At 41.5% G+C, this 23,808-nt stretch overlaps 1 protein-coding gene across 10 annotated transcripts in view; it reads right to left on the bottom strand.

Moving 5' to 3' along the window:
- The window catches only part of DENND1A (DENN domain containing 1A), a 147,205-nt gene that overhangs the window by 32,598 nt on the left and 90,799 nt on the right, over positions 1-23,808 (bottom strand). For all 10 annotated transcript variants that reach the window (XM_050980851.1, XM_050980844.1, XM_050980845.1 and 7 more), the window contains 2 exons: positions 21,845-21,970; positions 269-370 (listed from right to left, as the gene is read on the bottom strand). In XM_050980851.1, coding sequence (XP_050836808.1) covers positions 269-370; positions 21,845-21,970 — 228 coding nt within the window. The remainder of the gene's footprint in view (positions 1-268; positions 371-21,844; positions 21,971-23,808) is intronic.

Raw genomic sequence — 23,808 nt, 5'->3', positions numbered from 1 at the left:
GTAATATGCTTCCTGGACAAAGTTTACAGGAGATATCTTGGGTCTAGGCATGCTCAGATAAGTAAAACCCTTGAGTTCATGAGAGCATTAGTGGGAAAACCCATCCACCCCTCAATATACAGAAAGCCTCAGCACCTAAGTCTGAGAGAAGCCAGCAAGCAGGAAGTGATGTGCTGCACTACAGGATCAAGGGACACAGAAACAGCGTCCCAGACCCCACCTGAACTGTTACAGAATCTGCTTCCCCATGGAGCACTGGAGGCAGTACCTGCTTGAAGAGCTGGAGCTGGATGGCATTCTGCAGGAACTGCCTCATCACAGACGAACGGTGGGACACGAACGCTTCTTCACAGAAAGTGATGGGTTCACCCTGGGGAGTTCAGAGCATTAAACACTCCAGCAGCCTTGGCTGAGCCCCTGTGAATGCAGTGCCTGCACCTGACCCTTGTCCCTTCCAAAATAAACAGGTTAGGAACATAGGCCTTACCTAGCATAGAGTAAACTGCACTTTATTTGCAGGTCTCAACCACAGGATGGAAAAACAGGCTGGAAAACTTTAGATCATCAAAATAAACCAGAGTGGCTTTACACACATTTTGCTAAAGCTGAAGAACTTTCTTAATTCAAAAAGCTAATATTACTTACTCTCCCCAACATATGACACAGAGTCATGTGAATTCTGCATACTCTGCTTATTTGCCTCAGCAGAGGCAGCACAAACGGGTCAGGAATGTCCACTCTGTTCTTTCCACATCTCTGAAAAACTCTTATTGGAGGAATGGAATTTCCCTTTTTCCCAATCTTGTCAGCAAAAGACAGACATTGTTTTGCAGTTCTACTTTTATCTCATTTTAATGAGTTATGGTAATGCTGAAGTCTGCTGTGTATCTGCCATAAGGGCACAATTTCTTCCACACATCTACAAATACACAACATAGCAAGCAAATATATTTATTGAATTAAAAACAAGTAACAAAGGACTACATTATACTGATGCATAATTATTACAGATGTTCATACTAACCCACATATATGCTTATGGATACTCATATTAACCCAAAATATATTTGGACTCTTCAACTGCTGAATATTCAAAATTAAGATTAGATAGCAAAAAGTCTTAAAGCATCCCCTTTAAAAGGATTATATCATTCTATTTCTGAAAGCTTTAAATTAGTAATCTCATATTTACCACTGGCTGTGTAAAACTAACAGGGCAGCTAAAATGACTGAGGAAAGGATCAATTGCAAGTGTCTGTTTAAGCACGGGATGGGTATTCTTGACAGAGGGAAGTTACTTTCTTAGGAGAGTTTCTGTCACTCCTTGCTTGAACCAGTGAATTTCCATGGATTTGAAAAAAAAGCAGGTTTCTTACGTGATAGTTACAGTTTCAGGGTAATTTATTTTAAAAATAATAACCTGGTTTTGATTTATTCTTTTTACAGGGAAAACCAAAATCACTATATGCTTTCCAGGCAAGAAGCGTAAGTGTGAAAAAACTACATTTTTCTTTGCTGTGGCTTTGCTCTCATCAGAATAAAGAATTATAAGACACTTCATTATCTAATAAACAAAGAGAAAATGTTTGGAAAAACAGGTCTGGCTGGTATGTGCACACATATAGGACACTGGTGCCAGTCTCCAGGACACACATGCCAAAGGTTCTGGCTCCAAAGCCAAGGTGTGCACTGTCTGGAAGGTTTTACTGCATTTAAATGACTAACAGCTGTCATCTACTTGACCAGCGCAAAAAAGGCTTTCCCATTAACTTCAGATACTGGAATGTAACAAAGGATCCCTGAAAAATATTTTATCCATGTCAGAGAAATCTGAGTGAAAAGAGCTGGGAGAAATGGGTAAAGAGAAATGCAGATTAGTTCACTAGCACACACGTTCCCACAAACCCAAGGAAGGTTTAGCTTTTGTTTAATCCTCAATTTAAAAACCCTCCAAAGGAAACAAGCAGCCCTTCCTATCACCTACAGGAATGCAAAATTTCCCCCATGGCCAGAGCAGAGCGTGGACACCGCGGGATGAGCTCAGCCCTGCCAAGGGGAGGCGGCTGTGCCCTGCTGCACCTCCAGCAGCTCCTGCGCCCCCAGCAACACACACCCTGCAGCTGGGGCACCAGCAGTGCTAGCACACTTCCTTCCCAAAGTACTAATGATTGAGTTTGTTCATTAGCTTGATTAGACCTTTTGACTTCTTAAGAGACATTTCAGGCTAAACGGCTGCTGGATGACAGAAAAAAACTTTAATCATCGAGGTCAAGCGTGAGCTTTGCAGCTCAGAATGCATTAGTGCCTTCCACCCTCGCTGACCTCCCTGAGGTGCATACACTGTTCCACCCCCAGCCACAGCTTCAGGACAAAAAGGCGAGCTGGACAATAAGACCATTTTCCTGACAGATCTGGTTAACTGTAAATTATACAGCTAATCAGCTCTTTTTTACTGACAAATGACATTATACCCGGGGAACACCCGCAGAACTGCAGATCTGGTGTGAAATGAATGGTCTTGTTTGCATGTGAAACAAGTAAAATAACTTGTCCTGAAAAACTCATCAACTCCTAAACTCACTGGTTCCAACAATTAAAATTTAGGCCATGATTCATCAACACCTTAAATATCCATTAATATCCTTTTCAACTAAATGCCTAACAGAGGCTGAAGTATTGCACTGCAAAGGCTCTAAATGTGTGCACAACATGACTCAATGAGGAATCTGACTTGATCTGTAATGTTACAGATAATTCACATCAATTTCAAGACTGAATCACAGAATTATTTTTATTACAAAAATGTACACATTTCATCTGCAATCTTAACACAACAGAAAAAACTTTAAAATATAAGATTAAGATTCCCAGAAGCACTGGAAAAATAGGTGCCTTTTCTTTATGTCTTTGCAAATCTCCCTTTATATGACTATTTCATATTCATCTAGCATAATGAAGTTCATCAGGGCAGTGCTGCATCTCATGACCCCTGAAAAAGCTGAAAAGTTTCAGCCCACATCTGATCTGCTGCCAGACCTATTTTTATACTGGAATTCTGTTACATTCTAAAATAATGCTTAAACCTACTTAAGGCAGCAACTGGAAAATAAAAGGAGAACAGGACTTATTTCAGACTGTTCTAGAGTTTCAGGAAACCTGATGTTTTATTTTAAGAAGCCATAATACAAATTAAAAGATAAAGCCCACTTTTGTTTAGTTACACTGTAAATTTCATCACGATCCCTCCTATTTTAAGGAATTCCTCAGCTCACTGATTATGGCAGGAACTTTCAGAGTGAGTATGAAGGACTGAAATATGTGGGAAAGAAGACAGCTCAGATGAGAGAAGGACATGCAGGAAGGGACAGAGGCAAACACAAAGGATGTTTCTGGAAAGACAGGAGCTCAGAGAAGCCATGGAAATCCATCTACTCCCACTCTTGCAGGAATGTGCACCTGGATTACAGTGCTTTGAAGGCAGCACGTGGGTGCTGGACAGAACAGCAAGGTAATAAAGTCAGGGGTCAAAGGAAGGGGTCACATTAGGTCAACAGTGAGAATCCCTCATACAAGCAAAGATTTTACAAAACTCAATTCTAAGAGGGGAAAAAAAACCCAAGAAAAAGATCACCAAGCCCAAGAAGCCACAGGTGCAGACTGTTTAGACAGCTCTCAAAGCTGTGCCACGGAAGGCAGTGTGCAGTGTGTGTGAGCACGGGCAGCACATGGGGCAGGTGATGAGCTCAGTGCCAGCACAGCCTCGCTACAACTGCAGAGCTGCTCTGCACAGCAGCACACGCTGCAACACCTGGGGCTCCAGGCACACAGAGAGATGGCCACTCACAGCAGACAAGCTGCAAGTCCAGGGCCACTGCAGCACCCCCAGGACACAGCAAACCAAGGGCATGCAAGCCAGTCCTGTATCACCTGATACTGCAAAGAACCACATCCCATACTGACAATGGTTATGCTGAAAATGGCAAAATAAAGCCAGAGGGGACATTCTAGGAGTCATCAGCCTTAATTCCACCCAGAATGATTAAGCAAGACAGGAGAATGATCTGGATATATATGTGCCTATGTCACGTACAGCACAACCAAAGGCAAGGCACTGCTCTGCAGATCTTTCCAGAACTGTGATGGCAATGTCAGGGAAAGATTAGCCCATCACAGCTGAGGAAGGATCATCAGCCAGCCAGCGGGATTCCATAAAGAAAACCTGAAATTGGTGACAGACACCTGATAGGACATTAGCTCATTCAGCTTGCAATTGCACTGACAAATAACCTCCCATAACCAGTCCATACATTCAGCACAAGAGAGCTCTTCGCATCCACCTCAGTCATAATGGGATCCAGAAAGCAGAGATCAAACTCTCTGCATTAAATGAACGATACCAGAGCTTTATTAGCATCTCAAGATGCAGCTCAGGAACAAAGAAATCACGTGTTCAGAGATTTGACCACACGCCTCCTAAAGAAAAGTACATTCAGGCTCTGTTCAATAAGAGACTACCAGTTCTGATAAATTATTACTGCCAAGTGCAATCTTGAAAAGCGTTTTAAAGCCATGTATTACGAATGCAGACTGCACTGCCCAAACAGTGCAGTCTCACGTAAGAGCTCAGCTCCATCACCAGCCCAATTTCAGATTTTTTCAGTTCCTCGCTACAGAATACAGCCTCTGGTAGAGAAACAGCAAGAGGGCACAAAACCAACTTCAAATAAAGATGAAACTGTCAAAAAATGTGTAGCCAGAGAAAACTTCCACAGCAGAGCAATGGTTTTGCTTCTTCTTTCAAACTTTGTTAGTTCATCAGGATACCTGATATTTTCATGTTAGATCAAGTAAAATGAAACACACCCATACCCACAACTAATGAAAGTACATCACTGTAATGGAGCCAGCCAGCTTTCCAAGTGTTTATATGGCTAATTCCAGCCACTGCCTGCCCTGATTTCATCACCTATAGCAGCCAGACTGTTCCTGTCCCTACGCAACTGCTACAGCTTCCTAGATGGAACTCAAGCAACAAGCCTAGCACATGAAGTGCAAAGAAGCCAGCAAGAAAGCTTTTAGGGCTGGGAGGAAAAAGAAAGCAAAAAAAAAAAAAAATCACCATTTCACAGATCAAGAATAGAGGCATGAAAATAATAAGTAACTTGTACACGGTCACAAAAGTCTCTGGCAGAGCCAGGGAAAAGAACCGAAATTTCTTTAATCCCTGCTCAGTCCCTTAAATACAAGGCTATTCTTCCTCTTCCTACTTGATATTGTGTCAATGCAGGAGTGTAGGTGTTGAAAGACTAACAAAAGGAAAGTAATAGTATGGTATTATGAGCTGAGAAACCTAATCTTTATCAGATACAGCAAATCTCTATGATGCTGCCTGCACTGGGAACTCTCTCTTTGTCCTGAATATGCTTTAAATTACTGGTATAATGTGTACTGGATATTGTTCCACTCTTATATTTATTCCACAAAAACCCCTGTGGCCTGCATGCGATTTTATCATTAGCTGGCAAGGTAATTTCAGGGCCTGGTCCTGCAATCATTCCATGAGCAATGCTCCCATTGAAGCTGGGACGTTCGGCATGCAAAGCAGCTGCCAATTCAGGGTCCCTGCAATGAAAAGGCCTTTTTCTATTTTAACTATTGTGGAATATAGTGACAATACAGAGGAGGAGAAAAATTGCAGTGCAATTCTTTAAATGAGTTATTTTATACTATGACAAAATATAAAAGTGTGCTCGGAAAAACAATCTACACAAAGTATTGCCTATCAGATAAACCACAAGCTATTTTTGCTTCACCTATTAAAACTCAATAGAATACAAAGTATTTTGTTAAAATAGGAAAAAATAAAATCTCTGTGGAAATAACAAATCATTGGCCGAGATTTACAAATGAACAACATGCCTCAAGACCACAAATGTTATTTTGCTTCCTTTGATTTATTAGATACATGTAAAAAGTCCAAACTCATCCAAATCAACGAGGTTTCCAGAAAAATATGTTGAAAATATGCTTTTGTGCCCAATGTAAATGACTCCATTATCTCAAGATCCCCAAAACCATATTCAATAAACAGCTATTTTGAAGAACAGGGTATTTTACTGGAAGATTTAGATGCTGGTATAGATGCAGAAGGAGAACAAATTGTTTTTAACTTCACTAAAGCAACATGAGAGAAGCCTTAGTCATAAAGAGAGGTCATGAAATCCCAGTCTCTTAGCTGGGTAGCAAACCTCCTGACTCTATAAATAAAATGGATCTAATGGAATGAAACTTTTAATTTTGCACTGAGTTAGACACACCCAATCTCTGGTAGATCCACTGACGTACACGATGTAAGAACATGGCCTGCAGTGCTCCCTCCTTCCAGAGTAACTGGCAAAGGAAATGCTACAGCAGAACTCACCGAGGGAGGATCTGCCCCTCGTGCTATGCCTCTCGACAACTTGGTGAGGAGGCCTCAGCTACTGCCATGGAAAAACACAGCCAGAAAAGTCTCACCTTAGAGCAGATCCTGTCCCCTGAGAGAGGTTACCAGGGGCCTTGGATTACAACACTGGAAAAAGGTTCCATTCCCTCAGGCAAATGAGAAATTTTCACTCTCCTTTTATCATTTTCTCATCCATTGTCAGAAAAAGGCACAGATTTCACCTCATGAGAAGGCAAGACAGAAAACACCACATCAGTATAATCATCAAAGCTGCTGATCTTCTATCACTTTCATCAGAGTGCCTTGATCACTAGAGGACCCATCTCACAAGCAGACTTTTCGTTTCTCTGCTCTCCCCACACGTTTTGCTCTGTCCTGAATTATCATACATTCCTGCAAACCCACAGGACACCGCAATCTGCAGCAAGTGCAATCACGTCCAGTTGGGCCACGTGGCTCCTCCCAACTCCCATCCTATCGCAACACATTCCTGACATGGAAACCATGCAAAATTCCCAAGTCCTTTGTAGGGGGAGAACACCATCTAATTAGAGCCCATGTGCAGGGAAGCATCTGGCTGGGAGCAGCGGTTCGGTGGCTCCCGGAGTTGTCGTGGAGACCGGGCGGGAGCGCCCGGAGCTGGCTGGCCGGGGCGCAGGGCCAGCAGCACGGCTGCGTGCTCTGACAGGGAGCAGATGGGCAGGGACTGCCGGGCTCTGCTCCCCTCCCGACCCACATGCCCTCAGAGATCAGCTGCAGCTTGAACAAGTCCTTCTCATCTGCCCTGGAACCTCTGGCTTCCACCAAGGAAACAGAACCAAACACGCCAATGTTTCCACCAGAAGAGTCCACCTGCAGTGCCTCCATCCCATTTATGTAATGGTGATGCCAAGCTGCAACAACTGACAAAACATGATGCAAATATTTTAACAATAATCCACTTTGATGCTTTATTTTGGCATTCAGTTAAAACTGCATTCTTGGAAAAATGCACAGGAATTTCTGTGATTCACACAGTGCATGATTCCATCTTGGCTGGGGAAGTTTGATGCTGTTTTAATTATTAATAAAGTAAAACAAATGTTCCCCTACACATGCAAAAGAATTGTTAATAATAATAAAATAATTGTTAATAATGTCTCTTATTGTGGTGACCTCACAGCTTGGAGACCCTATTTTGTGTTAATCATTTTCAGTTACATGAATACATGTTTTTTGTTCCAAATTCCTTTTTTAATTCAAAGGCTTCTGTCCACATTAGCTCAGCAGCCTGCTAAGAGCATCTTCAAGGGAAACAGAGTTGACTAAAATGCATGAAAACTCATCACTTTGGCTGGAAAGCCCACTCATTCACACAGGCACTGCCCATGCCTTGCAGGAGGCACATCATCTTCTATACATTTTAGAAGACGAATTTTCCAGGAAAACATTTTTTCCTTGCCTCAAACTCCCTCAGAAAGATGCCCAGCTTATGAGTGCAGCTGCCCGCAGCCTCGGAGAATCCTGCAGCCCAATATTCATATTCCACAAGGCAGAGTACTCCGGGGAACCAGCCCGAAGCCAACTCTTGCCAATGTCAGAGAGAAGCTGCACCATGGCTGCTGGGAGTGCTCACAGCAGGCATTGCCTGCAGAAGCTTCAGGAATGTTGGCTAGTGAAGAAAGAGTTCCTAAGGAACTGGCCAACTCCAGCTGTGGATGTGGGACCCAAACGCACACGCAAAACGTTCCAGAGCTGCCTGAGCAGCACTGCTAATAACCAACAATGTACAGCATTCTAAATTTCCCAAAGTCTACCCCAGATATTGACCAGGAATTGCTACGGCTCAAAATCACCCTGAACACTTCATTAGCACTGCTACTGCCTGCTCCATTGATCACTACAAGTATATTTTTCCATGTTTCCATTTTAGCAGTACTAAATTACATTGCTTCAAACACAGACGTTGCTCATCACCTAACGGTGCTCTTAGTCCGCTATTGCTGTATTTGACATGCATTGGCAATTTCAGCTCATTTTTCAGGATTAAACAAAATACTCAGAAACTTTTAAAAACGTTTTTGTCACATACAAACTGCCTCCCTCCCAGATCACATCCAACTTGATTAAGCATTAAATTTGCAACTGCCTATCTTTCCACCCTTTATAGATACTGGCCAAGGTTCAAAGCAGTTCCGCTGGTGCTAAAGAGTTAATGTTTGGTGCTGTGGTCACTGTAAATAAGCAGTTTCGGGTAAGCAATATTGCTGTCAGACACACAATGCTTTGCAGGTGTGGGCAATAATTAAAGGTTTCAGCACATCTACCTGGGTGAAGTATTTTATTTCCTATTCTGAGAAGGAAGCCCTCTCTGTGGAGAGCAGAAGAGCTCATTAATGAGGCTAATTAGGTGTAAAGGGGGTAGAGTCTGGCATCAGCTGCAGCTTATAGGAGCTAATCATTAAGCTCTGTAATCTCTACCCCAGAACAGCAGATGATCATGTTCCTAGGTGACTGATGCTGCAAAGAAAATTTCCAGCACCTGAGTACCTGACCAAATACTTTTTGGTGAGACCAAAAATTCCCTTAACCCTCTATGTGCTAGAGAGCACAGTTGATATCATTTCTTCACTCATCAATTTTCTAACAATGAATATCCAATGAGATTCAGACTTGGCATGAGGTCTTTAATGTGATTTATTTCAAAATTAAAAAAAACCAAAAAAATCAATGCCATCAACAACTTCTGGAAAGGAAGGGCACAAAATAAAGGCTGATAGAGCAACACATGAGAATAACAAAGATGTAATTGTAATTATTCAAGCAATAATGCTTGAAAAAGAGTGACCACATATAATCTCCTGAAGGTGAGTTCTCTGTGCAATTTCTTTGCATAGAGTACTGAGGGTAGTTACAATACCACAGGGATGAATGTCTTGTTAATAAATATGTAAAATAAGGATTTCATTGTACTCACCTAATTTGAAATGAGAAAAAGGACATAATTTCCATGGAGAGAGAATACATGTAAGCAGAGCTCAATCTAGAACTTGTTTCGTAAAATGAATTGCAAAAACAGCATACTATTGCAGCACCTTAACATGAATTTTTGAGTTCATAAGGCAGAACAGACCCTTTACTGGCAACCTGCTACTGGTATCTTTTTTCCTCCAACTAAGCAGCAGATTTGAATCTAAAATTTTTAAGATTCAATTCCATTTCAACAAGAAATAGAGTATTTGCTATGTTCCCTGAGGACTTGGAGATGCACAGAGTAAATAACGTCGGTTGCTCAGAAGTGCCACTGGCCCTTGTTACCATCAGGATACAGGTAAGCCACACTGGCAATCTAAGAGTTCTCTGAGCATCAACAGAAAAAAATATCTCTGATAACTAGCACCTTGTCTTCCAATACAGGTGTCAGGTGAATGAATTGGGTGATAAAATTGCTTTGTAGCCAGCCTCCCATTATATTTAATAATTCTGCAGATATATTGTAAAGACCAAATCCCATTAGGCAATGGAGGTTTTTACAAATCTTCTGAGCTAAGCACCTTGCCCAGTAGTGAACACCCTGTGCTTCAGCTTCAGCTTCCCCTGCTCTAGAACAACACCCAAGGAGTTTTTGGACAGGTCCAGAAGCACTTGGTGAAGGGGGTGTTTGCATAGCAAACAAATCCGAACCAAGTATCTCTCCAAATTGCCCCAAATCAATACAAGCTTCCTCAGTATCACTTGATCAAGTGCTTGGCAGGATTATTGCCTATCCTACACAGAACACTACTTGTTTCTTTTAAACCTTTGCTGTTACAAACCCCACTTGACTGACTGAGGTTTCTTACACTGGAAGAAACAATGAGGAGTCTCTCCTCTTCTTTCTTCTTCAAACTGTCAGTGAGAGCTTTCCCTATAAATAATGCCACAAAATCGTCTGACATTCACAGTATCTCTGGTATTCACATAAGCAGGCTGGACATTCTATGGGTAAACGTGCAGTGATGTCTGTAAGCAAGAGGTAAGTGTGGTCAGCAGATGGGTAAGTATGTACAAGTGTCTGAATTAACCAGAGGGAAGGGCAAACCAGAACTACATTGCATTTGCATCAACAGTAACAACCTTTGTTTCCCTGAAGTCTAACTCCCCACCATGATCAGATATGTGACAAAGCTGGTCTGCAGAGACAGCAAACTGTCCAGAGGAGTGATTCCAAGATGTGGCACTATTTCTGTGCTGCTTTCCCATTCCTGAGACATGCTCCACTGTTCCTTAGCCATGCACACCCTTCATTTCAGTAATTAGCTGTCAGCACGGCCCGACAGCAACTTGCATTGTCTGCTCGAATTGTATTAATGAAACGCAATCCACTAAATGTCCTGGATGCACATCTGTAATTGTGTTACATGGAGAGGCTGGGGATGGGGGCAAACTGCAGCTTCTAAACAGGGCACTGTGACCAAGCACATGAATCTGTTATTTCTTAGGGATTTGACAACCAATTAATACTACAGAGCTTCCTATACAGCAATAAGAAGCAGTGATCCAACATCTAACAGTCTAAGCTGTGCCTACCATTTTGAACACAACATCCTTAAAGGCAGAGACACAGGAACTAAAGGTTGCAGCATTGCAAAAGCCGTTTTTGTATTTGAAGATTCAGCATCTGAATGATGAAACCTAAATGTAGACCACTCAGTGTATACACCACACTAAGGAAAATCAAATAAATCCCAAGACCCTTATCAAACATGCACATTTTTGATGTTCTTCAAGAGTACAAAATTCAGTTGAAAAGCCCTTGTAAACTGATCCTTGTCAGTCAAGACATTGCACCATTTTCTGTTTCATGTTCTCCATCACCAAAGACTTTTCCAAAGAATAGGGCTTGAACAAGATAAAAAAAAGAATCAAGAAAAACACATAATAAAGATATCCTGTGGGTATAATAATCTTTGGAAAACTTTCATGTCAGTTCTGACTGCAAAATTGCTATTAACATTTAATTAAAATTGAGCCCAATAAGCTATGACAAGATAATGGCTGGAAACATGGCTTTAGGGCAGAGTGAGGATATCTGGAACTCCAGCTGGATGTGATGCTTTATTTTTGGTTACATTTGGCAACTATTGAGCTTTCTGAAACACAATGTAATTATAATGATCTACAGAAATTCACAGAAGAGAACAGCACTGCATTTCAGCTACCTCAGGATCTGTAACATATGTCAAATAAATCAGAGATTTTTAACCCTTAATTTCATTCATGTTCACACCCACACCAAAAAACCCTCTTTTTCAACTAAAAAGCCCCTGCAAGCCCCTCCTAAACAATTTAATATTTTGTTACTTATCCATAAAAAAACCTATTAATTTCCTCTCAGAGGCAGGAATTCTTTGCATATCATTTACCTCCATAGTTGAAGGCAACAATCCCACAGACCTGAAGCAGAAACTGTCAAGAGCTTTGGGAATGACCCTGACTTAGGGAAATCAATTGTCCTTTACAGGAGACAGCTTCACTGCTCACCCTGAAAACTCATTGTAAGAGAGCTGAACTGCAATTCATTGCACATGTAAAGGAGGGCACGTGATTGAGTGACATTTGGAAGAGAACACACACTCCAACATTAGCTTAAAATCCCCAAATGAGGGGGCACATGTGGATGCTTTTAAATAAGCAGTCCTCCCTATGCAGTGGAGGCCACTGCTCCAGAACAAAACCTGTTCAGAGTTTGATAGATACATTTGGGGGAAACATTGACATACTTGTTACAACTAAAAATGTTCCTTTAAGCATGAACTCCCTTGGTTAGCCTCAGTTTCAGTAACAAATAATTTATAAGCCCCCCTCCCTTTGTGTAAATGCTGATTAGGTGCTGTTAATTCCAAGAACTCCTGTGCCCAAGTGTAAACAGCAGAACCAAGCAGCACCATCACTGTCCTTCAGCACAGCCTGGACCTCCTCTGGTATTACTGCCAGACACACAGCAACCATTCAACATTCCTCCAGTTTTAGGCAGGAAATTCAGGTAAGGAGCAGCATTCCCATTCTTGACTGCTTTCAAGTAAAATATTCTCATGTGTAGTAAGAAAGCAATTTTAGATAGAAGTGTTCTGTATTTTTTGTATATTCTTTAGACTATGTTGAGAATGTGTAATAAATCATTGGTTGCCAAATGGGGGATGTGCTTTATCCATACAAGTACAGACAGACCCTAAGGAAAGGCAAACTAATCACACATATAATCCTCACAAATTGCTTTCATTTTCACCATTAATCCTCTCTAACAAAAAATGTTCTGGACATACAGACTTTAACTGCTGCTTGGAGAGCTTCACCTAAATAATTCTTTGACATATTTTTCTTTTCATTGGGCACCAGGAGAAGGAAAGTACTTTTATAATCTACAGCTTTTAAAAGGCACTCAAAGCAAACTCTTGGCATTTCCACAGTACTTCCAAGAATCCTGTATTAGTTGCTAGCTCTGAGTAACACTTGATTCCAAATTAATGTAATACATCAAAATAATGTAATGTCAATAACAACTTTAACACTTTAGGAATCAACAATTTATATTTATGATATACATTTAACAACAGGCAAACAGTTACATGAGCTCTACTACAAACTTTCTTATTATATAAATCACTAACCTAAATACCACATCAGGAATTATTCAAAAGACAGCTATACTTGGACACAAAAGTAACCTTTAAGGAGTTAAAATGTCCTCAACTACAAGTCAAGTTGAAACTTATTTAATTAGGTTCTGTATTTGAAAAAATGAAATAAATTCTTTCATTAACTAAACCAAACTCCCTTAAAGGCAACAATATGTTCCCTCTCTGTCAGGACAGAGCGCAATGAAATCTTTATTTTAATTGGGGTTAGCTAAGAGGCCATTTGGCTTCAGATGCTTTGTTTATCAGCCCTAAGCTTTACAGCTTAGCCAGGACTTGAAATATTTTACTACAGAATGATTTCATTAAAAAAAAAATTTAAAAAAATATATATACTCTTCCAAGGAGTATTTTATAGAGATAATTTTAAATGTGCATTTTGACAACTGAAGTCCAAGTGCAAGGTACCTTAAAGAAGCCCCTGATTTCCTCCAGCACTCCTGGATGTGGATCTCCTGAGCACACGCCTGTTCCCATGGGTTCTGCACCCTGGCCTCACAGCAGAGGCACAGCGAGGGCTGAGCCAGGCCCCTGCCTGCCCTGACCAAGCCAACAAAACACTCCCTGTGGGGAGGGATCTTCTAAACTTTCACACAGAAGCCTTGGACCTGAAAAGCTTAGTTGATCACTTCAAATTCAAGACAAAGCAAATGAATTCTTAGTCGGTAGATGATATCTTCTTCCTGTAATAAACTAATTTACAAATCTCAGACATCTCCAGTAATAGTTACTGAAAATCCAACGGAAACTGCTATCAAAGGAAGGGACAGTGAACAGGAACTCTGCAAAATCGCAGCCCCAGTTTGCTCCAAAGTGCAGCCAAAATTTTTTAAATAATCCAGAAAAATGTCCTGTGTTATTGTGAGGGTCAAGCTTAGGCTGGATTTTGGACTTATTCCTTATTAAAACTCCAAGGATTAGAAGTGTTCCTAAAACCAAAATGAAATTTAAAAAAGAAGACATGAAGAAAACTCCAAGCCTCATTTCCACAGATGAAATACATCTAATGATATTTTCATATTATTTTCTCCTGGATCACTGAAATGTGATGAGTCAGATCCCTTTTTCCCCCCTTCAAAATTATAAACCTGATATGGTTTGTAATTGTCTTCTGGAGGCCACTGGCGTTATGTTGCTGACAGTTTTATACATATCACATTACACAGCACACCCCATACATTATTTCAGTTAAAAACTATGCCAACAGTATGTTATTAATTCCAGTTCAAGAATTCGATTATATCTTAAAACAAAAACTTAGTCTTTGTTTTGTCATCAGAAACAAAAGCATTGCTACTGACTCTGGAAGAATAAAGCTTATTTCAAACTAAACAATGAGATTTGTGCTTCACCTTTATGCTACCTGAAAGAAAATACAGCAATTCTAAATTAAAAGTATTATTCATATATATTTTTTAATTTCTTCTCTAGACAGCTTTGTGCATATCTGCTCTGTACTGTTTTCTCATGAGAACTATAATAAATGAGCTGCTTCTGCAACTTCACAGCAGGTATTTTGATTTGAGAGTAATCACAGTTTTCTCTACAATCTTTATACAATTTATGTCCTGATCCTCCAACAAATAAGTAAAAGATTCAAATTGACATCAATATGTACACCTTTCTCTAACAGTGCAAACTAATTGTATATCTCCAAATGAGAAAAATATTTATTAAAAAAAAAACAAACTAGTGAATATACCAACTATTGAGTTCAAAGCGAAGACACCACATGCGTCTAAATAAATATCAAGGAAGTGTCAGAGGTAAATGAGGAGAGACCAGGTGAAATGTGTGTGATGTGTTAATTGTATTCAAAAAAATAATAGAGCAAGACAGAGAAGCTGAACTTCCAATTATCATAACGGTACCTACTTCACAACACATTTTCAAACTTGAAAGAGACATTTTAAACCATAGGAATTCTGAGCAGAACACCTCCAGCTGTGCTCTGCATAAATCTTGCACACTGTACATACACAGTTTATTTAAATACCAAGTAAAGTTATGACTTACAAAATGCATATTTCAGTCACAATAGAATATCTGTCATTGCCAGAGCTGCTACTCACTGAATGAAAGGCTCAGAAAACAATGAATTAAATTAGAAAAAGATAAGAAAGGATAGAATGTTTTCATTTGATGTTTTACCAGACTGAAGTGGCGTGCATTTTAAAGAACAATGTACTTATCAGCCCTCTGCAGTTTACATTTTTGTGTTCCCCAAAATAGAATAAGGAAGAAAAAAAAGTGGTCCTCAGTGTGAGACTAAGTTTTGCCTATACAGCATTTTGGCCATGAGCCAGAATTTGTCTGTCCCTAATGCCTTCCCAGAGCAAAATCAATGCTCTGTGTGAAGAGCAGTTGCCCAGCTCCCTGATGCCATGCAAGAGCCAAAGCAGAAAGGGGCCTTGGTCCCCTCTGTGTTTCCCAGAGCACACAGGGGGTTCCTGAGCCCCTGGGCAGTGTCAGAATCTCCCAAACTCCACTGTCAGTCCTGGCTCAGGAGCAAAGGGCTCCTTCTGCCTCTAGCCCCACTGCATTCCAGGTGCACGAGCTCTCACCCAGCTATGCAAATCCTTACAACTAATTAGGATTTACTGCCTCTCCCCTGCCTCCCTTGGTACCACACCAGGACAAACTGCACACTCCCATTCTTACACAATATACACTGTGTATATTGTGCGGCATGGCTTCTCTATTCTGTTTCTAACCCAATAAAATATCTTAATTTTTATCAAAATTTCATCAACTTTATCTGCCACTGAAGGCTACTTTACAAATCCAAATCCCAAAATCTCTTCCACAATCTTCTGTCAACAGAAGTGATACTTTCTCTTCAGTTGTACAGCTGCTCACACTACTGAGAATGTTCACTCCTTACCACCTGCCTAAAAGGTCCTTGGGGTGGGGTTTTTCATGGGTTTGTGTGTGTTGGTGGCTTTTTTTCCCTAATACCAGATACAACAGCTCATTTGAAAAAACACACAGTCACGGAGTGCCTCACACAGAAGCTGAATTCAAGGGTGATGTTATTTTCTGCGTGGTGTTTGTTTATGTGCCTCCTTGTTCCCCCCCAAGTCCCCTGCACTTTATTAGTTCAGGAAATATCTCCAAGTTCTCCTGCATGGAGGCATTTGCACAAGGCTGGGCACTCACAATTAGAACTGAAGTATCAGGAGACAACGCAGTGAAAACACAGGCAAGAGCCAGCCTAAAACAAACAACCAAAGGCTTGAAACAAATTGAGAAGAAGCAAAACCAAGTGCATCAAACAGCACAAAGGCCAGAATCAGGTGTGAGAGGCACAGCCAAGTAAGTGAATATCCAAATCCTCGCACAGCAAAGCTGACAGAGCACAGACTGCTGCTCCCTGCACAGCCTGCCCTGTAACAGGGAGATTGAGAGGCTTTGGAACAAAGCTCCTTTTATTTCTGCAGCACCACCACAGAAGACAGAGTGACCTGATCCAGGCTGACGGCTGAACACACAACTTGTATGGGGGCTGCAAAGTTACTCAGACAACACAGCCAAAGATAGTTCTCCGACTGCTCAAAGGTTCCACTAACTAAGTGACCACAAACCCCTAAACATCAGCATGAAGCAGGTAAACATTAATAATCTCAAAGCAGACCTATGCCCATCAGCATTCTGGCAGCATGCTCGAAGGAAATTCACATTTCTGCTATTACTGCACAGCGAGATGCAGAGCACCCCATCCCTTTGGGCAAAGTTCCTAAGCCCAAAACCATTCCCACAATGGGTTGCAGAGGGGGCATGTTTGCTATTTTTGCTTTGATTTGAGTTCTGCTGCAGTTTCACTTTAGCATGTATGATGGACAGGGAGGTTTGCGTGCACCTTTCTGGGCAGAAACACCACAATCAGCAGAGGGTCATGTAAACTTTCTCAAATAATACTTTGTCTTACCTTCTCCTCAGAATCCCAGGTTCCCCCTCCCCTTAGCATGGCATATGGAATTAGATAACAGAGGATCTTATAACAGTTTGGAAATTACAAAACAATTCTATTTACTACATACCAGACTGCTGGAAGAGATTAAAGAAAATGTCTTTTCAGGTTCATTAACATATGTATATCTCAACAGACTTAGATGTAGAATAATAAATGCCATTTTGAAGAACAGTAACTGTTAGAAAAAGAGCCATTTTTAAGGTTTAAAACAGCAAAAGCAGAAATTTGTCTATAGCAACAGTAAGGCTCAGAGAGGAAACAGCAACAGAATTGAAATGAAAACAAACATCACACAGAAAACAAACAGAACTGTGTTTCCCCACTAAATCTTTTCCAGTCAATGACTATGAATTCAGCACTTCCCACAGATGGTAAAACACAGCAATAGTTACAGGTGGCTTCTAAGGGAGATTGCTGAAATCCTGGGTCTTCAAAATGTCACAAAACACAGAATCTTCAGAGTAGGAAGAAAAAAGCCTTAAATTTCAGTTCCAGGATATACAGAAACTCAATTTATGTCCATTTTTATCACAAAAAAATCAGATTTTACACACTGTCAGTGCCACTCCTGTTGTCTACTCCTACCTGTCAGTAAAGTCACCAGGATGACATTTAGAAATTACTGTCATTTAGGCATTCCTAGACTGTCTCTACAGGGATGGATTTGAGCGCTCAGCTACTTGAACAGGAAAAAAGTAGAGATGGGTGGGAGAAAATTCCTGATGCTATACATCAGCACTGACTTCAAACAGAACACAACAAAACTGCAAGTCAGACAAAAAGTTCTATTTAACTAGCTTCTGCTCACTGTTTCCCCTACAGCTTGGGGTTCATTTTAACAGCTCTGTGCACAAGTTATATAAGCATTAGGGATCATCCTTCTTCATATTTTCTACAGATGGACAAACCCTCCTAAAGCTCTGAACTGTGGAGACAGCTCTGGTGACAGGAAAGTATTTACTCTGCATGCAGTGTGTGCCTTTAAAATATACATGCAAGGAAAAGAAGCTAGGCAGAAGATGGCCATGGAGAGGAAGGAACTGGGATGTGGCAATTACTGCGAGTTGGAAATGACTATTTACTCTTCCACTGAATAACTTAAAAAAATAATTCACCATGGCAACAATCATACTTCATAGTAGATAAAGCACTGAATGCTACAAAGCCTTTGCAAAATGAATTATGCACCAGTACGTAGCATGCACTTGCTTTATACTACTGCACAGGCATTCCAACAAAATTTCCTTTTTGACTCATCTGGCATTTGCTTTTTTACTCTGCACCAAATATCATATACTTTTCTGACTCTGATCTCATGAATCTGGAAGTGTTGAAGGCCTTTATTGTGTCTGTTCCAGAGATTCTTGTAAAATAATTAATGCATTAATTATCTCCTTAAGTTGAATTGAGTGTTATGTTGAAAAAGAAAAAAATTATTTCCTCCTATGGTTTCTTCCCCCACCATTGCTCAAATTGTACCGTATTATGAGAAAATTCCTATCAAAGTTACAATTATGAAAATTGGTAGTACATGGTCTTCTCCATTTAAAATCCAAATATAAATTATCAGGCTTTGAAAGGACAACAGAACTTAGGCAGCAATGTGTGTAAAATACACATTCCTCCACCAGTGTGGTTCAGCTAAAGCAGAGTGAAAACTGGAGTATATAAAACATCTGTGAGTTTCAATAAGTAGTTTCATATTAAGATCAGCAGTTCACAAATTAGAAAGTAATTTCAGCAATGGAAGCACACAAAAAGCGTGGAAGTAGAAAAGCACATTGACTCTGCCTCTGATTTCCTGCTTACTCCTAAGTGGATGCATCCAAGGAATATTTAGGTTAAATTTAAACCTAATCAATTCAGAACAATGCAAATAACCAGAAATTATCCAGTTTACAACTAATGGTTGCTCAGGCAAATAAAACTGAATAATTAACCATGAAGACAAAGAGAATTAATTAATGCTTCACTGCAGAGATTCACTTATCCTCACTAGTTCCCACTGCATGCAAGGAGGCATCAGTAGTCATGGTCCAAGTTCCATGTGAAGGGTGTAGCTCATGGAGGAGTATTTACAACACGGTAACAGGATGCAATCCAGTGGTTTCCTACCAGTACCAGCCCTGTCAGAATCACTGCAGTGCCAGAGAACAGGCAAACTCTTGTCATTTGGGACGCCTGTACATCCCAGCAGAGCCTGGAGTGCAGCTCCCATGCGAGATGGGGTCAAACCCCACAGGGCTGAGGCTGCAGCAGCAGCACCGCCCTGCAGCCCCCAGATCCTGCTGGGTCACACCCACACCCCACTGCTCTGGGCCAGCCCACCCGGAGTTTACCTCGACTCACAGGTAGGGGGGTTGTTCTTCACAAACAGTGGGAGAGTCCGACTGGAACGCCTGGAACCACTAGGTGTCAGCAGAAGAAAGTGCACGGCCACGGCTCAGATCCCGAAAATCTGAGCCTCACTTCCCAACATCCCTCAGCTGCTCAGTCCTACCAAGCACCCTTACACACACCTCGTATTCACAGATTGTTCTGCTGACGATGACCTACTTGTGTGAATTCAATCTTTAGAAGAGATAAAAACATTCCCTCTGCAAACAACAAAAAAATTGGGAATCTGAAAAAGGTCATTCAAGTGAACAAAATGCTCACACTGGTGTCACTAGCAGACATTTAAGCCACATGCATCAGGATAATCTGCCTCAGTACAGCCCAGTGAACACTCAGCTGCTGCTGACTTTGACTGGACTTAACAGAAACAGAGCTCTGTGCGGCTGTAAGTGCATCACACCCAGCAGATACTCCTTTGCACTGAAAACTGGCTTCCTGCAGCTGCAGGAAACACTGCAGGAAACAGCCCTGCAGCAGTTATTTTGTCAAATAAATATTACTATGCTTGCCAGCTGTATACCTGGATATGTTTTTTTGTGCAATTTCTAGTTACCAAAGGCCTCAGAAAGTTTATGGTAACAAACTCACTGCCAGTGTTCTGTTTATATGTACATTACCACAACCTTGTATCTCTAAAGTAAAAGCCTCTGACAGAGTAAGAGCTCTTACATGCTAAAGTATAATAATGCATATGTAGAGCCTGCTCAGTGACACATTCTGGGCCTACACAGAATAATGAAAAATAGATTCACACCATTTAGCCCAGAAAATCAGCTCCTACCAATGAGATAGTCTATGAAATTAAATTGTCTTAGAGACAGGAACTATGAAAGGAGGAAAATGTACTCTCTATGTACTTCTTTGAATGTATTTTCTAATTATCAATGATTTTAAAAGAACAGTCAGGTTTCTGGGGTTATAGGACATGAAATGCAAAGAACCATCTCATGTTGGTATTGCTTATGCCCTGTACTCACTCCATGTGAAGGTGATACATGAACATGAAACACCTGCAAATTTGCTTTATCTAAATCTTATTACTGAAATGTATAATTAGAAATCAAACTGTTGATTTACAAAAAGGCTTAGGAAAGAAAGCCCTGAATTTTCCCACTTTCTGATTATGAAAGTGAATTTTATGACATATTTGTGCAGCTATATTTACAAGTTTTCTTTGATGGAATGAGAAGCAAACTAAACTACTTCTGCTACTTCCTCAGGTTAGCTGTCCCTCAAAGTTACACTTTCTAGGGGTGTGCCACTGTCAACTCATTTCAAATGTTCATCTTTAACATTCAGCCTTCAAAATACCAGATGGTATTTCCAGAACAGCAATTTAAATTTTTATTTTCCTTCATAAATCCCTTAACTAGTTAATCTCACACACACATTCAGGCAAAGCATACACCAATATTCCCAGAGTTGCCTGGCAACTACAGGGAGGAGCACTGGAGAACAAGGAAGCCTGCAGGGATGGAGGGAAGTCAGTGTCTCCCCAGCAGGGATAAAGGAGGCTCACAGCCAGAGCGCCTCGCTGCTTCCATCTTTGTCACTTATATGGTCCCCATTTTAAATACTCCATGATTTCACCTGAGATGCTTTAAAAGCCCAGTTCTTACACCCAGACATACACACACACACAAGTCAATACAATTTATTTTTTCCACACACACGGATTCCCCCAGTAAGATGTGGAAGGACTTGTGCTGACTTGAAAAGTAATTTTTGAAACCTGAATATGAACCGCTGAGATGATACGTGTTTGATGGTAATAACTGGGCTGTTTAAAAGTCAGGCTGAGCTATGTTTTCCTCCTGGCTTTAAAAATAACAAGACAAACTACAGTACTGGAGAGACTTTAGCTACTGAAATCCTCAAGAAACACTCTACCCATACTCCAGCTCTTGGCAGTGTAACCATTTAACATCATGGTTAAAATTAAATTTATCACATGTCTGCAGGCCAGACCTTTTCATTAATCTTCAAAGAGCAGGAGAATGCCAAATACACCACCTTTTAACACAAAAACACAATGAAGAGATGGGTTTTGCAGAGGAGGGAATGGTCAGCTCTGCACTAACCTCTTATGTTCATTAATTTATTCTTTCTTATCATCTCTCCTCTAATTTGACTGCTTTCAAAACCAAGCAAGACCCATACATTTCCATGTGAAGGTTCTTCCCTGTGTGATGGATCATGCTTGTTGCACCTCTTTCATTTTGGAGACTTGAACAGTGTTTTCAGTACTAGCCAACCAAAGAGCCACCATGCTGACCTTAGGAAGAGCAGGCTATGCTACACTTTGAATTGTTAGGTTTTTTTCTTCACCACAGCTGCACGTTTACATTTTATGCCAACTAATTGCCTACTTACAGGTTCAATTTTCAGGGCGTTTCTGTAGCTCCCAAAGAAAGCTGCTTGTGCTTTTAGAAACGCTCTTGCAACACCATCTCCAGTGGTTGTAGAGACTTTCTTCAATCTGTTCTTCAGTGCAGAAACCTGAAATCACACAGCAGGTCTAGATCATTCTCATATCACAAACAAAGAGCAACGCATTGGGGCACAGCTAAATGAAAAATGTGCTAACCACAGCAGCAGTTATGACAAAAGGTGACATTGTGAATTCAGAGATGAATTTTTCACTTCTAAGAGCATTACTTTTCAAGCTGTTTTGCTTCTCTAAGATATGTTTGGATTCTATTCAGAAGCCAATAGGATACTAAAAGCTTCACTGAACCTTCCCTCCCACTTAAAATCCACAGTTAACATGCTGTTGAGTACTCTTTTAAAGGTAGTCTATGAAACTATGTCACTCTTGACTAGAATCCATGAAATAATTGCAGCTAAATTAATTCAAACATCAGATTAGTACTGCTCCACACAACCAGACCATCCATCACCACCAAGGCTAGGAAAAAATCCTAAAGGTCTGAAAAATCTATTCGCCACAAATACAAGGGGTTTTTAAGGTTAAATTCCCTCGCATTTCAGAGCCCGAAGGGGCAGTGACCCGCCAGGGCTGTGTTCCTGGCCGTGCGGGTACACTCTGAGGCTCCCTCAGAGGCTCTGGCCCAGCGCCCTCCCGCTGCCCCTCAGCAGCACTCGGGGCAAACACGCACACCAGGCTCGGGGGCTCAAGGAGATGTGTACCCATGAGCCACAGGCTCCAATGTGGAAAATTAATTTAATGTATTGGCAGTTTAAATACAGTCAGATAGCGAGAAACAATGACAGAAACTTCAACACCTTCCCCCCGCCCCGCCCCCCACCTTTCACCGGCCCAACTCCCCGCCCCAGCCCCGCCTCTCCTCCTCTGGTGTTAGTCCCGACAGCTCCTCCCGCCATTCCTTACTCCTCACACTTTCCCTCTCTGTCATCTGGGGCTTTTTGCCTGTTCTCACACATTTCTGGAGTTGTTTGCCGAGGGCTCGCCCGTGCCCAGGATCCGCTATGTCCTGCCCCGGCCGCCCCTCAGGATTCCCTCACGGCCCCTCATGGCTTCCTCACGGCCCCTCACGGTTCCCTCAGGATTCCCTCACGGCCCCTCACGGTTCCCTCATGGCTCCCTCACGGCCCCTCACGGTTCCCTCACGGCCCCTCACGGTTCCCTCAGGATTCCCTCACGGCCCCTCACGGCCCCCTCAGGATTCCCTCACGGCCCCTCATGGTTCCCTCAGGATTCCCTCACGGCCCCTCACGGTTCCCTCAGGATTCCCTCACGGCCCCTCATGGCTCCCTCACGGTTCCCTCAGGATTCCCTCACGGCCTTCGGCGCCGCAGACAGAACCGGGACATGCTGAGGTTCTGACACAGCTCTCACAGTGCAGCAAGACAAACCCAAATACCCGGGTAGTTCTGGAAAGGAATACAGGTGGTGCTTTTAGAGCCTGCGGCCGTGCCACGCACAAAGCCCGAGTTTAGTGAGATACCTGACACAGAAAACAGGAAGGAGCCGCAATTTCAGGAGGAAAGCAGAACGGCAGGAAATCCCTAGTCAACCTGATTCGCAGGAGAACATGACTGACTCCATAAATATCCACATGATGAATTTAACAGAAAGAGCCAATAACTAGCAATTCTTCCTTCTCCAAATGCCATACTGAAAATCTCCATGGGGTAGCTCTGTGTACTTCATTCACACCATGCAAGAAACACTGTAGGAATATTATTGTCAGAGTGAGCAAATCCTCTAGCAGTGACCATAACTAACTGTGTTCAGAGATGATAAATTACATCTCATAAAATATAAGCTGATGGTTCAAATATTCAAATTAACTTTCAAGACCTTCCCATCCTCCAGCTCCCAATGAAAGCTTGCTCTGGCCTCATCTGTATCC

The sequence above is a fragment of the Serinus canaria genome, chromosome 17 (genome assembly GCF_022539315.1).
Source record: "Serinus canaria isolate serCan28SL12 chromosome 17, serCan2020, whole genome shotgun sequence".
Lineage (NCBI taxonomy): Eukaryota > Metazoa > Chordata > Aves > Passeriformes > Fringillidae > Serinus > Serinus canaria.
Note: the sequence above shows the minus strand (reverse complement) of the source record. Positions and strands in the feature narration are given on the sequence as shown.